This window comes from Lampetra planeri, chromosome 5 (assembly GCF_965212315.1).
Source record: "Lampetra planeri chromosome 5, kcLamPlan1.2.h2, whole genome shotgun sequence".
NCBI lineage: Eukaryota > Metazoa > Chordata > Hyperoartia > Petromyzontiformes > Petromyzontidae > Lampetra > Lampetra planeri.
Window position 1 is genome coordinate 6,041,299 of NC_136111.1, and position 16,581 is coordinate 6,057,879.

Sequence of the window (16,581 nt, forward strand, 5' to 3'; positions counted from 1 at the left end):
GCCAGCACCAACCCCCTGCCCTCCTTGGGGGCCTGCCTGTGGCGTGCGCGCGATCAAAACAGGTGCAGCAGGTGCAAGTGTTTGCGGACGTGCAGTGCACCGTGAACGTGCTCGGCAGCAACTCCTACCTGAACCAGGGCAACCAAGCGGCCGGAGCGGCGCCGGTCAAGGAGGGGGCAGCAGAGGACGCAAACAACGCGCAGACACAGCGCAACTCCCTGCTGCAGCAGCTGCTCATGGAGTGACTTCTTCCCCTGCTGCTCATCCTCCTCGTCCTCTCTGTTCTGCGCGTGGGCGCCGAAGGAGCCGGCGCAATTCTTCCGGCCGCAGTCGTCGCGGGGATCTAGATCCGCTGCGTCGGTCGAGGTCTTCTGTGCCGAGCGAGTTGGCTCCCGTGTACTGCGCCCACAACCTCGCCCGCAACCACCTCTCCTCTCAAAACCCAAGGAAGCAAAGTTGCATAGTTGCCGTGTTTTTTTTGCATCGTGCTCTTTTTCTCATCGTATCCAAGAATGCTTCCAGCTACGCGGTACAGAGATGTTACTTCGACGCAAAAAAACAAAAACTCCCCAACGGAGTGATTTGTGCTCACGTGCTGCACTACATGCCTATTATGGTGTTTGCTCATTTGCAAAAAGAAAAAAAAAGTAGCATCTCCATTTATTGATGCGTACTATTTTCATAAGTTTCAAACTGCAAGCTGCGGACTGTTAAATCATGAAAAGCCATACTTGTCTGCCAGCTTGGGATGGAGATCCGACTTGAGACGTCGTTGTGAAGTGTGAACGAATGGCGCAGCGTCGCCCGTACTGCGGCATGTCCCATGAAATGGGACACGAACGTTTTGTTATTGACGGCACAGAGAAGCCGAGCAAAAGGACGAACTCAGGACATGCAGGGAAGGCTTCATTATGGCCTGCAAAAAAAAATTGGAACAATTTTTAACCCGGAGCATACCCTGGCAAAAAAATTATTTTATCTCGATGGGTGCTCGCCTGGTTATAAAAGGACTCGAATGGTCGATTCAGAGAGAGTGGTCATTTGCTGGCAGGGTGACCTCGTGAGGTGGAATAGAAAGCTTGAAAAGAAGCCATGGGATTCCCGCACTGCTCCCCCTTCCTAGGGGCAGTCGGCAGACGTAGACGATGATGTGAATGTAGTTGCGACGCTGGATGAAATTCGGCCAAGATGCATCACTCCCAGTGGCAGCACAATCCCCGACGAGCAACACCACCACCACCACCAACCCCTCCCTCACCTTCCAGCGAATGCACTAAATCCTGTCTGAATGCTTCATGCTTTCCCGCATTGCTTTTACGTTTCTATGACTTCCTGTAGTTTGTTCCTTAGTTTTTGTGCGTGCCCAGTCTGCTCAATGTGCTGTAAATAAAAATCGCCCAAAACAGATATATTGCTATATTTTTACACTCTTAGACCAAATAAGGATGCTTGCTGTAGGACAACAGAGAGAAAATTACAAAGCGTGCGACTCGTTAGGTGAAACATTTTCATTGGATTGTGATTAGCGGGGTAGTGGGAAGACGCGAGTACACCTTTAGCTTATGCCAGCTTTGTGTGAGCGCAATGTCTGAATCGTAAGAGAAGCAATAATTTTAATGGATTGTTAAAATGTCATTTGAACCGAATAGCCATATTAAAACAGGGTAAATAACGATGCAAACGTATCTGTTCATGCAAGTGTGTACATGTTGTAGTTTATTTTGTATCGCACACTGGAGGTTGGTTGATTGCATCACACAATCCTCAGTCTCGTACAATAGGAATTTTAACTGACAAATGGGCGAGCATGACTTAATCTAAGCCCGACCGCTGGGGGGGGGTGTTTTTTTTAACTGGAAGACAGCTATGAAAACGACACTACACAATACCACGAAAAAATGGTCTTTGGGAATGTACACCTGAGTGTACAAAATGCATGTATTTTAATCGTCAGCATAGTGGATCCTATTGGTCTAGAAAAAGCTACCCATGCCCTCGACTCTTGCGTTTATTGGCCTCAATTGTGTAATATGGCTTCCTAATGGACCACCTCTCCTGTAATTCAAGTCTGAATTTGGCTTTTTGAAGGCAGCTTTCCTGCAATTTCAGCATACACAGTATTGTTGTCAGTTTAAAAAAAGTGTTAAGACTGCACACAAGGCATTTGTTGAATACAATAACAATGAACGACTTCGCAGACATGCTGTTTTAAAATAACCTCCCAACTTGCCTTGAATTTGCAGTTTTAAGCATCTTTTCAGTGTACTACTGCGTACGTTTTCGCAGTTATACTGTACGGCTCTGTATTCAGGTCGTACCTTATGGTCCGACGTTTCGCTCCACGTGCTGGGGGGGGGAGCTTCTTTAGCAATTGGAGCAAAACGACGAACATCAATCTGAACGACACGTGGTAACAACCCGAAAACACGTCGGAGAGCTATATTTTCAGTGTGCCCAATGATATAGCAATAATGAAGTTTTCCCCGATGTAACTAAACCATCATTACCCCAAGTTTTATGAACATCGGTAATCGCTATCCCCGTTGTAACACGAGAGTTTATGAATGTTTGGCACGTCCCACTGCAGCGCACACGATGCAACCTACGCAACAGCGTCTTGCGAATTTAGACAATTTGTTGAGCAAGCATATGAGGTCGATTGTGTATATAACTTTAATGTATTAATCAGGAGGCGAGAATAGGTACCGTGGGAATTTTATTTCACATGGATTTACACGATGATTAATGGTCAACCAAATTCATAGCGCGCAATGGCACCACCATCGATACTTGCCGTTTTTTGACTTTTCCCCCTGCGTACTTTGCAGCAATGTGTCATGGCAAAATGCTTGCTTCACCTGTGCTCTTCCGGCCACATAAACAAGCAGGCGTATTAATAAACTCATGCCGAAGCCGTGTATCGTCAATATTGTGGTTAGAAAGGAGAGAGCAAAACGTTTAATCATGGGCATTGGACTTGTTTTTGCTAAGAAGTGAATGAAACCGGGGTGATTGTTGGAAGAGCAATGCTAGCGCCATCGATTGCAGATGTTTTCATTAATATATGAAATATATATTTTAAACGAAATGGACATTTTCTGAAAGTGTGTAAAGTTCGGAACAGCTGAAGCCTTTTTTTATTCTTACCGTAGGTCTATTAGATTATGAAGTGTTTTACATGTTCCCCTTGATGAGAATATTTTGTACAGGAATGCTTGTATAGTTAAATAATGTGTATAATGCTTGACTGCTTTGCCTAAAAGAATACAAACTGTTTTCAATGTATGTGCATATTATTATGAATAGAAATCTTCAACTAAAACAAATCTTACTTTCCCCATTTTTTTTACATTTGTAAGATATCCGATGTGTTCATGTCTTGTTGGGAGATGCTTACGAGATGAGATTTGTGAAAAAACTTCATGATTATCTTTCTCTGGCTTTCCACCACAGGTATGCATGAGTCCATGTAACATTTAAATTGCATTGAGTCCATTTTTGCGTGCATTTCTGTTCGTATTGCATATAGACACTTAAAAGTATGAGGGGGTCTTATGTAATGACTTATCATTCATTTGTCTTTTTACAAGCCCTGCCCTTAATGACTGTTATTATTAATATATATCTCAAAAGCTCGTGCAGCTTTTACAGATAGAAGCCATTCAAATGTATCTACATTTGCTGTTTTTGTTAGCTTTATTAATACAATGTAAATAAATCTAACAATGAACCAGTGTTCTTTATTTGCTCGCCTTTGTAATGTTTCCCCTTTCGGATTTTTTTTTTACAAAGTGAATCCATAGTGCACTGTGTGTAATCAACACATGTGAGAGGGAAACGTTGCAACACATGACCAGGGCCTATTTTAAATCTAAACAGTAAAACAAATTTTCAAATACTAGAAAGTGTCCATGTGTTTATCCTATAACACAGTTCGCCCTTCTAATAACTGGGTGTTGGAATTAACACATGTTCAGTCAGTAGGAAGACATGTTTCCCATGATGGCAATATTCATCTGGAACTGCATTTTTCACACTTATGAAGTTGAATATCAGATGAGTATGCAAATTAGTAATTCGCTGTGATGTACAAGGTGTTACAGCTGATACTCTGAAGTGAGTTCTGACATCTACACTGACGTCACAGCACTGCATTGGCTGATGCAGATCACTAAATACATTTGAATTGGTTAAAGATTTCAGTTGGGCTCAGATTTATTGCCAGAATTAGTATTAGCACATGCATATGAACTGCTGTGACACTAGCCATCTGAATTTGACTTGAAAAAAGTAGTAGAGTGATTGTGTTTAAAATGGCTAAATAACGGACATACCCCTTCAAATCTCTCAGGGTCTATTTGTAAGTTTCTTAAGTGTAGATATTTACCACAGTAACTATCCCAACAGTTTCCACGAAACCATACACAATCTGTATTGCAAACGCATCACGGGGCCGTTGTCCATTAATCGATGTTGATCACGAAACTGGAGTTACTTGAGCAGTTTGAACTTCTTGAGCAAGTGGTGCACTTGCTCCTTGGGGTACGGTCGGAGGGCCAGGCACGTGGGGATGTTCTCCGGCTGCTCCACCCACAGTTTGTGTTGGATATTCTCCACCGTGAGCTTCTCTGACAACTGGATCAAGGCGTCCTTGTCATCTGCCTGCAAGCCAAACAGCATCGCTGGCAGCGTCAAAAGGCCACATTCTAGAGCAATTGTTTTTAAAATTCATTTTCAGAATTCTAATTTAAAAAAACTGACCACGTGGAATAAATTATCGGCCAGTTTCCCAGGTGCAATGCAGCTGAATGTGACATGCCATGATTTTCAAGACCTAAGTTTACATGAAACCTAGTCATAATGAACGTTTGGTGCGACTGATGATTAATTGTGCATTTTGAAAAATGAAATTGCACATTTATTTTTCCAATAAAACAGTCAAAGTAAATGAAAGTAATTATTTGGAGTGGCAAAGACATTAAGTAATTTCCATGAATTTAACAAACTTCATTGATAAATGCAGGTAAAATACTGTTAAATTCCCCCACATGTGCACGTGTATTTGTGGGAAGTTGTAAATTAATGGATAAAGTACTTGATTTTAAAGGCCCATAATCTCTTTCCATATGAGCAGAAATTAGTGTGAACTTGTAGCTGAACCTACTGCTAACACGGGAATATTTCTCTAACACGGGAGTTTGAATATCAAGAGGTGCAATGATGCGAAAATTAAACCAATTACAATTCCATATACAAGACTTGCAACGCAACATTTAGCACACTTTGCAAATCCACTGCTGGCTGAGGGCCTACCCACAACGTGACCTAGGTTTACCACGCTGGTTGGTGAAGGTGGAGACCACATGCGTGGCAGCAGAGAAGTAACATGACTCTACAATGCAATTCAGCTGCAGTCTACAATCACACGGAATGTCCCCAAACTTGGAAGCTAATCAGGTTTGAGCCGAGATAGTGTGTGGATGGGCTACCACCGCGTATTTTCTTTTAATTAAGGCCCACTGAGCGACCTAGCAGCAAATGATAGTCCAACTAAGTGGCTTATCATGTATACGTTTTAAAGCGGCCAAATACTCTAACCGCACGTTGATTCTGAATGTGGGAAAAACCGGAGGACGTGGAGAGAAAAAAATCCACGTGATCACACGGAGAGTGACACGCAAACTCTAAACATACAGCCGGCGTCAGGGTCTGGATCTATATAACAATTTTCAGAATAGATGACAGGAAAACCGAATGTCTCGGGGGCTCGGTTGGTAACCGACTCCAATGGAATTATCGTAACGAATGATGCATCAATATTTTAAATTTCCGCGCCTAGTAGATGGTACAGCACCGACGACCGCTGAATTGCAAATTCGGTGTACTGTACTGCTAACCATTATACTCACGCTAGTACCCTTCTTACGTGTCTGGGTTAAATGGGTAAACGTGTTATGTGTATTGCTCTAGACATGTTATTACGTGCAGCAAGCCGGTAAAGTTTTTTTTTTGTTACCGGTTCATTATTGCCGGGAAGGCAAGTCAACACATACGACACCCGACTCGGGCAATTGCTTCATGTTACAGGAATAAAGCAGATCCACGAGAATGTAAAGGTTTCTGTCACTCCACCTGCTGCATGAAAGCCTCCCACGCCGTGGAGGTGATTTGGCCATACTTCACGTTGGTCCCAGCGGGTTTGGCGTGGGCGGTGGGGGAAGCAGAAACGGTTTCAAAAATCGCGCATCGAATTTAGGTTGTTGATACGTTACATTTATCTTGGTAAGGTGATATAACGAACGCCCATTTCATCTACCGTCTTCCCTTTAACATTACCCGACCAACCAATATTCCGTGGCTTTATATCCTTCAACGCTTGGACAAGAGCGGATGAGGCACTGACACGAGTTGGATTAGAGGCGTGGGTTTTTGGGTCGTGGGTTCACATGCGGTCAGGTGCAACTGGATCTGGTTTAGGGGTCATGTGCAGTCGCGTTAAGATAGGTCAAATCGGATGTGATCATGTTGGGGTCGGGTACTGTGTCGTCAAATGGACCGGGTGGGTGTCAGATCACATGGAATTGGGTCATCTGAGGTCAAGATACCATCGGTTTTTTTTTTGGGCCACACGGTGTATGGGCCCGAGGTGAGGAGCGGTGGTGCAGCGGTTAGCGCTACGCTGCACTACGAACCTGGCGACCCGGGTTCGATTCCCGCTCACGGCAAACACCCAGTGACGATTATCTGAACCGGTCCAGGGCCTCTCCTAGGTCGACTCAGCCTCAAATGTGTACCTGGTGCGGTGTGTAAACGTCGTGTACCGTTCCGGCCTTCATAGGTGCTCGCTAACAACACTTGCCCCTACAGTCTGTTAAGGCTACACGGGGGATCTTTGTTGTTTGAGGTGAGAGACCGCACCTGCAGCACCACCTTGTGCATCGTGTCCAGGTCGCCCAGGTAGCGCTGCGTGTCCGCCTCGGCGTAGTAGAGATGCAGGGCGGCGCTGCACGCGTGGCACGCCTGCGCCACCAGCGCGCCCAGCGGCCAGCCCAGCCCGCTCTGCAGATCTCCCAGCACCACCACGTACTGCACCAGGCGGCCCGACATCGAGATCTACCCACACACTGGTTCCTGTCCTTGGCTTCTCCGCCCCCTTCGTCTTCCTCTTCTTTCGTACGGCTGATGACGATGCAGAGCAACGACTCACAATTCCAAGCCAGAACAACCGCGTCACGGGAGTAATTTGTGGGAAGAATTACGAATAGAGATCTTACCGCGTTGCTGGCTCTCTCTTAAACGCCACCTACTCTTTTTTTTTGTTTTCCCCGCGCCCGTCCGCTGCCGCCTCCTCTCTGAGCGACTGCTGCACAGAAGTAGGGACCAGGCGGGTGCGGTGGAGTGTGGTGGAGTGTGTTGGAACGTGGTGGAGTGTGGCGTGCGAGCGGCTTGGTGGCTATGTGTGGGAGTGCGAGCGAGACACGTGGAGGCGCGACCGCCGAGACAAAGTTGGAAGATCTTCTTAGGTTTTTTCGTTAAGTCACGTAGAAAGTAAAATAAAATAAAAACAAAAATCACGACGTTTCGGAGGTTGGAAGAGGCAGAGAACGTCCCGGGCGGCCATCTTGCGTAGGGAGACCTTGCCCCGTGCGGCTCGCTGGAGCAGGGGGCGTGACGTGGCCCAAGCGGCGACAGCTGACGTGGGGCGCCCCGCCCACAAACTTCCCCTTAGCAAGATGGCGGCGAAGTTGACGTCGCCTAGATTATGACGTCACCCGCGAACGGAGTCTGAATATTTATTTGCCGGAGAAATCCGTGGAGCTTTAAAGCGTTTTCTTCTTATTCTCTCGGATGTACAGCAAAGGGGCGGCTCGGAACGTGAACAACAAGAACACAAACAAAATGCGATAGGAGCGCAAATTATAGGAAAGGTAAACAAATCACTTACAAAATATCTCACCAGATAAGGCTCACTATTAATTTATTTTAGAGAAGCGATCTGGCTATCACAAATTATTGCCCGACCAAGTGGCTTATCATCATTACCACCACATGGAAATGTATCGCAGCAAAACAAATACCAATATAAACAGTGTGGAGGGGGGGGTCGATACAAGAATCTCATTGTCGATTCTTGTGGCATCGATTCGAGCGAAGCGATTCCATAGGATTCGTTAGGAACGGTGGAGGGGTCACCGTAACCTGGCGTGTGATTGGCCGCTGCTGGACCACGTGCGCGGCACCGACCAATAGGAGCCGCGGAATCGAGTTTCCCGCGCGTCGCGTCTCGCGCCTCGCTTTGAAAGTGAGAGCGGAAGTCGGCGTCGACTACAGCCGCGGTAACGACAGCCTCGCTCACACACACACAGACTCATACATACACACAGATTCACATACACACATACACCAGCCTTACTCACTCATACACAGCCTCGCTCACACATACACAGACACACACACAGACTCACTCACACACACAGCCTCACTCACTCATACACACAGACTCACTCATACACACACAGCATTACTCACTCATAACAGCCTCACACACTCATACACACAGCGTCGCTTACACAGTCTCACACACACAGCATTACTCACTCATACACAGCCTCGCTCATACAGCCTCGCTCACACACAACCTCACCTACACAGCCTCAACAATACACACACGGCCTCACTCGTACAGCTTTACCTACACCCATACAGCGTCAGTCTTATCATTTACAACCTCAACCATCCAAACAGCCTCGTCCGCCTAAAACCGCAACTTCGCACATCCACAACTCATCAAATCGCGTAAAGAATCATACTTCAGCTTCACGGCCCAACACCGCAGCCTACATCCCCAATACATATTAATTCGCCCTCGTATACATCGTCACCTCCAGCTTCACCCATCTACAGCCTCACCACCGTGTGTGTGTGTCAACACACCCCCCTCTTGTTAAGTCTCACCCACTCGCCTCGTCCCCAATACAGCCTCGCAGAGTGTTGTTTTGTTTTACGTCTCTCGCCTCCGCACTTCACAAAGTGATAGAGCTGGCCGAGAAAAGCCGTGGCCGCGATGGAAGAGGCGAATTCGATTCTCACTCGAGGTAAGATTTGGATGACTCTCTCAATCGTACAATAATCGATGCACTTCAGAATGTTTTTTTTTATTGTGGGAAGGAGCGTCGGATCTATGCACTGTGTGTCCTCGACATTACGTGGGCGGATAATGAAATAGGCCCGCATATAACCACGGTAAGGTCACTGCTGTCGTGTTGTTCTGTTACGTTATAACCTGCCACCGGACAGAACGTCTGTGAAAAAAGAGCTTTTGGGGCTCATCATATTCCTCCAGTATAGATAAATATTCTGATTGTGAATAAGGAAGGCGACTTGCGGCTGAGTGAGAATGATGGATCATCGGCCAAACCTCCCCCCCCCACCCCGACTGTCGCTTTACAGTGAATTTTATCAAGTAACAAAATACAAACTATGAAAAACAATAGGTTTTTAACCCCTTTCTGGCAATAAAACAGGAGTTTTTTTCGGTAAAGTCACGTAGATAAAAGGAAATAAATTAAATCACGACGTTTCGCAGGCAACACAAGCTTCCGTCTTCAGGTGGGACCGTCAGCAAAATTCTATCTTAGAGGTCTCTTCACTTGATACAGCAATTACTCTTCACTTGATACGGCAAGTTTGCTGTGACGGTTCCACCTGAAGACGGAAGCTTGTGTTGCCTCCGAAACGTCGTGATTGAATTGATTTCCTTTTTTTACCTACGTGACTTTACCGAAAAAACCAAAGAGTATGGACCCTTGCATGTCACGAAAACTTCAAATCTAGAAGGTGTTAAGATGTTCAAACACCAAATAGAAACATTTAGCAAGGAATCAAGTTCTGCATTAACCGCACGCGGTACTTGGTGGTGAACATGCAAACAAACATGCTCTTATGATACTGTTACATGCCTTGTCTTTGAAACTGATTAATCTATTCCATAGCAGCCATCCGTAGGGCCCAGTCTCAACCACCAGTGTCAGACCAGAGAACGCTTAAAGGCGAACAGTCCAAAGAAAATGCACTCTCAAGGAATTCATAGCTTAAAAAGGTTTTATTCACAAAATAAAACCTTTTTTGCCACAACGGACGTGGGGAGACTTCTTGCAGTTGAGTTTCAATCTGAGATCCCAGCTCGACCCTCCGTGGGAAGACTTCTTGCAGTTGAGTTTCTTTTAATCTGACCCCTTTATTTTAACTCGTTCCTCACTGCTTCGCGGGTTGGCACCTTCACCGCTGTGAATATGATGCTGGTTTCCCTCTCTGCCCACTTCTTGCATGTAAATAACAACAATATCATTCCAACCTGGTGCGTAACCTGCAAAGGCGTCATACAGCAGCTGGACTCGCTGGAGGCTCGAGCCGCGGAGCTTGCGCGGCGGCAGCTGTCGGCGCAGAGGAAGGATCACGATCTGCGGGACGCGTACGCCGAAGTACTTCGCCTGCGTCGGCGCAGAGACACCCTGCGCAAGGAGCTCGCCCGCAGACCCAGCAAGGTGTAACATCATTCAATTTGCCTGTCGACTCCATGCGGGTTGACTCCGTATTCTTGTACGGGGAAATTACGTTTTTCAGGTCCGTGCGGCGCTACAGCCGATTAAATGCGGGCACATTTTTTTTTGGCTTTGTTTGTGTTTCTCCCTTGTGATGGGACTTTTGTAGGATGAATATTGAGATTTATAAGGGCACTGGGTGACCAATAAGGTCTAAATTGGTCTGTAATAAGGGAGGCACTGAAAAGGGTTTGACAGGTATGTAACGTCCACATCGGGCAGTGGCAGCAGGGTGGAAGCCGACTCGAATCAGAATATGTATTTATACTGGAGGAATCAGATACTACTGATGGGAAATTGCTAATGTGAATAAAACAGACTTTTGACATGATATGGACTCTCGGTAAAAATGTGTGATGCACATACAGAATATGTTGACATGGAAACCTTCATGTCACTGATAGGGATATGTCACATGTCTGAAGTAACGTATTGTCGTCTACAGCCATAAAATTCATCCATATTTACAAATCTTGTGCTTTTTAAATTTTAAGTTAGTGTAGAATTTGTATGAAACATGGTTTAGCCACAAATTGTACTGACATCTTGTGTGTATGTGAAGATTTTGGCAGATGTGGTAAAGTCACCTACAACGAAAATACCGCGGGATCCCATCACCGAGCAGAAGCAAGCCGTCCTGAGGGCTAAAACCATCAAACTACAATCCATAATGCATCTCTACAGTCTGGCAGGTGGGCAGAGGGGCCATAATACTGAACAGCCCATCGACCACATGGCAAACACCTGTGAACTACAAAAAGGAATCAATGGAAGCATTAAAGGATACCACTACACATTAACTCAAACAATTTCCAGGCTCCCTGATTTTGACATAAACTTACAGTTTGCTTTTTATCTTGTCATCTACAAGAATAATGTCTGCTTCGCCATTTGGTTTGGTGTTGTCACCAAATCCATTAGGATTTAACTACCTAAAGCAACTAAACCATGAAAAATTTCCTTGTTAATCAACACTGTAAATACTGTACTATATGGTTGGTTAGTATACCCTTTAAATGCACATTATTGTGCTAATGAGCTTCTAATGAGTACAAAGTAATGTGGTCATTCAGTGTCTGTCATGGTGAGTGTCACTGCAATTTGAACGGTGCATCCTGAGCTCCATAAACCACATGCTGGCAGTTGTTGTTATTGTCGTTGGTACAGCATATGTCCTAACACGTTTGAATGTCCTTCATGCCTCGTCTGCCAGGCATTACTGCACAGCCGATATGGGAAAAGGGTACGGTGATTTTCACGCTGGGAACGGCATTTGGGGGCGAGTACTACGAGAGCTACTATGTGGAGGTGAAAAAGCAAGATCCTCCGCGTTTGCTCCGACACTCCTTCCCGCAGTTTGTGCCGCTCAAGGAGCTGACAGAGAAGCACCTGGCCAAGAACCTACAGCATTTCATTTGGGTCCTCGGCGATTACCTCAATGCTTTTGTTGCGCGCAGAGAGCAAGTCGAACGCACCAAGGTGATGCGCATGTCACACATGAGACGATGAACGAAGAGTATTGAAATTGCCATGGATTTATTTTATTTCATACTAATTTGGTATGGAGACCCTGGCTTCATAATTTCACTACTGACTGAATGCATATTGATACTGCTGCATGCTCATTTAAAGATGAGACGGGACTTTTTATTTGATGAAAGCTGATGTGTCAAATCCCAGTCTGGTTGAAATGTTTATGACTTAATTTTTTATTTGATAAATCTTGTTGTAGTTTATTGGGCACATCGCCTTATGACTTAATTTCGAAATTTTGTATTTACATCGGTAATATTTTGTTCCTATTTATATATCCAATTGAAATATGAATTTTCATATACAGAAATCCGCGGTATTTATGTATCCACGGGTTTCTTTTGGCATACCAATTTTCTAACCGCAGTATGGAGTTTTATGTATCCGCAGTTTAGCACGGGGACTAGCACTTGTAATTTCAAATCACCCGCATCTGTATTCCGTCTATTTATCATCTCATCTCCAGCTCCCACCACTGCTCTCTTCCCACCAATATGGTTATGTGCGTGCACATACCCCTATTGCTATGCATTATTCCATGTTTCTTTACCTTTAATTATTGTTTGTTTGCAATAATGTTGCCCTTAATTACGGCCTCAAATTGTGCAACCAAGAGGGGTGGGCAACGCCCCTCTTCCTTCTGTTACAACGTGGTGGGTGAGGCTCAGAGTTCATTGAAGCGGCCACAGGAGGTTCGGTATCCATCAGATATTCTTTATTTAAAATAACGTAAAAGTTATCATAAAAACAGATTAAATATAGCAGAGCTACCCAGCCACAGCCAAGGCACCAGCTCACCCATCCTCCAAGAGCTCCCCCCTTTATGTAGGTGGAACGCTATCCCTTCATTATACCATTATTATTAAATACAGCTGTTCCCCAATTGCATCACGCAATCATCCCGTGTGTGTGTCCACACACCAACAAACCGAACTGCCCCTCCAGTCCCACACAAAGTACCCAAGCCCCAACCATCTCCATAAGGCGTCACCGCTGATCACTACACTTATAACCACCACCATCATGAACGTCATCATAATTACCATGAACTTCAACCCTCAGTATTAAAGTTAAATAACATTACTTAATTTTTTTGTATTTTGTTATTTGAACATTTATTGCTTTTTTATTATGGTGTGTATTTTATTTTTGTTTGTTGAGGAAACGGGCAACTTTGTTCGGCTTTGACGAGTGTGACCACGGCCACGGTTGCCCTAACCCCCTATTTCCCATAAGGCTGAACGCCGTTTTGCAAAACCAACGGCGGTTTTCAGGAATGTAAACCCCCCTCGGTTGGCGAGGAATTGCCATAATGTGCATTTTGATTGTCGTTTTCTCTTGTTTAGAGCAAGTTCTCGGATATGCTGGTGGGCAGCTTTTCCCGCAACGCTGCAATCACCACCATGCACTTCAAGTATCGGTTCACATTTGAAGAGCAAAACTTTGTGGTAGCAGCCCGTCTGGAGTACTCCAGCTTGTTGAGAGTGCTGCCTGGCACCGTCACTCTCTCATTGAAAGGTACAGTTGGAGATTTTTCAATAAAACATAACATCTTTATTCAACACATGGGTTGCAAGGATTTAAAAATATAATTGGTTCTGTCATGTTTTCATCGGGCAGCATTTACAGCTCGGTTGCACACACAAGTAAGCAGACAAGTAAATGTTGCAAATTTAATTTGAATGAATTATGGATTTTTTTAGATGTTTCATTTACTGTCTTTTCACTTGTAAACAAATCCTTTATTATAATTTGGAAAATGTTTAAATTTTTAATCGTACAAATATTTTATTTAATGAACTATCACAGAAGTCATGATGTACACATACTATATTGGAGTTGGGTTAAAAAGGTGATGTTTTTTTTATATTTCCAGGGGTGCAAGATAGCTCCTCAAACCTTGAAATGATTCTGGAGAAACAGGAGCAAGAGTTTAAGTCAAAACTTCTTTTTGAGGCTTTTGGCAATATATAGGTATGACACTTGAGTGTGCTGAAAATATATTGAAACTCAAAATATTAATTATAGTGGAGATATGAAAAGTCCTTGTTGTTGCAGCCACCATCCATGATCGAGCCACTGCTTGGTGAAGACCTTCCCAAGTCTCAATTTTTCATGGTTTTGCAATAAAAGTTCATTTAGCAGATTTCTTTACCCTATCTCCACAGTGGACATCCTTTTCAACGTGCTTCCTCCTTTGGCTGCCACTGTCATTCAGCTCAGCGTCCGGTCATTTTTCATTACCACTCTCACCTACTGTTTGTTTTCATCATTTTCATCCCAGTCCACCTTCAATAACTGCCCTCGGTATGCACACACTGCTGTGTTTCACAGTTATATCTCTCTTGATTTGAAGCTTTCGTGACTGCAGGAATCCATACTCTTTGGTTATTTCGGTGGACGCTTGTGTTGCGCCCGAAACGTCGTGATTTATTTTATTTTATACCTACGTGACTTTACCGAAAGAACCAAAGAGTATAGTTATATCTCTCTAACGATATATTTGTCAACTTGTATATGACTTGTTTTGCTCATTTTACAGACACCTTCATTAATTTCTCTGTCAACTACCCTTATACTTTATAGGTTGGATATGTCTTCATGCGGCCTCAGTGTAGCTGTTTTATTTTTGTAAATGCATTTAAATATTTAAAAAAAAATAATTCTAGATTTGAAGCTTTTAACCTTGGATTATTCGAGCTTAGATGACTCCCTATTCATGTTCTACAAAACCTAGGCATAATGGCATTTTATATGAATTAGTATGTGGTCAATGTTAGAGAACTTTTTTAAACCGTGCTTGCTCAGGTGGTTTGTTGGCTACTAAATATTCTTGGCTCTTTCGGTAAAGTCACGTAGATAGAAAACTAAAATCCAAATTCAAAGCAAAAAACCCACGACGTTTCGATCGCAACACAAGCAGTCTACAATATCTGTGTTGCGATCGAAACGTCGTGGGTTTTTTGCTTTTTGTTTTCTATCTACGTGACTTTACCGAAAGAACCAAGAATATGAATTCCTGCAGTCACGAAAGCTTTAAGTCAAAATTTGGCTACGAAATGTTCCATTATGTTTCCAATGATCGTTATAAAAAATGTTAATATGTTTTATAATAATCTAACAATGTAATTATTTAAGTATTTTTTTCTTTTTTTTACTTTTGAATATAAGAATGATATATAATTCCATGATTGAGGCATGTCCACTTTCATTTTTTGTTACTTTTGTTTTGCAGATCTCTTGCAAAAAGTCATCCCAGGACTCAAATAATTCTAGTTGTTACGCTTAAAGGAGTAACCATTGCCCTTTGCAGCATTTAACAAAGAGCTGAACCAGATGGTATTATGCAATTCAGAGAATCAGGACCATTTGGATCAAAATTAGCAGACCTCTTCACGAAATGTTTAGCTGCAGTCGTACACTAATTGATAGTTATGAGAGTTGGCAACATTGGTAAGGAAAAGTCATTTTTAATTAATTTCCTGTACATATGCAATTTTATTCGCTAGTTTTTAGTTAAATCACGTGTTGAAAAATGTTCCTAGCATCTACCTTGAGACTGCCAATCTAATATGTCTTTGGCAATCCTGAAAGCAAGCTGCTTTCCATTCCGAACTCGAGAATAGCTGTACATTTTTTGTAGCCAAGAGCACATGGCCTTCTACACCCATCAGGGTGCCCCCTGGCATCCAGAATCGGGAACAGCATGGTCAAGTCCAGAGAGCCTAGCCACATGCCCAAAATGGTATTGGTTGTGAGTGCTTGTCATGCAGGTAGAAAACCTTGTCTTTGGTTCTATGAAGTCATCCCACCAATACCCCCAAGAGTTTGTGAAGAGATTCGGTGACGAAGAAATGAAGCTGTCCTCGGATGCCGTCGGCGTTGAAGTTGCTGATCCATAAAGGACAAGGAAGCACGCAAAACTTGATGCCGTGTATATTTAACAATGCCGCTTTCCACGTTATCCTTGATTTTCATGACTACTTAAGTCAAGCATGACATTAAATACAGTAGTTGATAAATTAAAAAAATACAATAATTTTTGAACTCGAAAAATAGCTTCTTGCCTATGTAAGGGACAAGAATAAAATATTACGAATTGAGTTACAAGATACGGTCCACTACTTGGAAGTGTTGAGGATGTTGACTGCAACAGCTGAGCCATGCAGCAGAAGGAAGGACAGTGGCATGGTATGGCAGCACCCAATGGCTGTCGTGACCTTGGAGAAATCCGTAAAATAGTTTTATATGACTTCCGTAAAGATATATCAGCTGTTTGTTGACTATACATGGCTTTGTATATATGCTAGATTTAAAATATGTTTTATATTTATGCTTTCAAATATTTTAGCATGTATGCTAGTCCTGTTTTGTCAAGAAATAAACTGGCTAACATAACTTTATTCTGTGTTTTCATTTTTAAATTACCAGCAGCCTTAGTATATTA

The 16,581-nt window shown here is 43.6% G+C and overlaps 3 protein-coding genes across 12 annotated transcripts in view; 2 read left to right on the top strand and 1 right to left on the bottom strand.

Moving 5' to 3' along the window:
• The window catches only part of LOC144718732 (nuclear receptor coactivator 3-like), a 118,195-nt gene extending 114,452 nt beyond the window's left edge, over window positions 1-3,743 (top strand). For all 8 annotated transcript variants that reach the window (XM_078594223.1, XM_078594218.1, XM_078594220.1 and 5 more), the window contains one exon: window positions 63-3,743. In XM_078594223.1, coding sequence (XP_078450349.1) covers window positions 63-245 — 183 coding nt within the window. In that variant the 3' untranslated portion in view covers window positions 246-3,743. The remainder of the gene's footprint in view (window positions 1-62) is intronic.
• Window positions 2,700-7,661, bottom strand: PTRHD1 (peptidyl-tRNA hydrolase domain containing 1). Of its 2 annotated transcripts, XM_078594229.1 has the most exons (3): window positions 7,275-7,660; window positions 6,919-7,179; window positions 2,700-4,662 (listed from the first exon to the last, which is right to left on the bottom strand). In XM_078594229.1, the coding sequence occupies exons 2-3, from the start codon at window positions 7,105-7,107 to the stop codon at window positions 4,492-4,494; spliced, it is 360 nt and encodes a 119-aa protein (XP_078450355.1). In that variant the 5' UTR covers window positions 7,108-7,179; window positions 7,275-7,660; the 3' UTR covers window positions 2,700-4,491. The 2 variants fall into 2 exon arrangements, with proteins under 2 accessions (XP_078450355.1, XP_078450354.1); XM_078594228.1 differs by having other exon boundaries at window positions 6,919-7,661.
• On the top strand, window positions 7,640-16,532 carry CENPO (centromere protein O). Of its 2 annotated transcripts, XM_078594227.1 has the most exons (8): window positions 7,640-8,336; window positions 9,032-9,095; window positions 10,375-10,544; window positions 11,164-11,293; window positions 11,815-12,080; window positions 13,481-13,652; window positions 14,011-14,108; window positions 15,370-16,532. In XM_078594227.1, exons 2-7 carry the CDS (start codon window positions 9,065-9,067, stop codon window positions 14,106-14,108), a joined length of 867 nt encoding a protein of 288 aa, XP_078450353.1. In that variant the 5' UTR covers window positions 7,640-8,336; window positions 9,032-9,064; the 3' UTR covers window positions 15,370-16,532. The 2 variants fall into 2 exon arrangements, with proteins under 2 accessions (XP_078450353.1, XP_078450352.1); XM_078594226.1 differs by having other exon boundaries at window positions 8,274-9,095.
• The last annotated feature ends 49 nt before the right edge of the window (window positions 16,533-16,581 follow it).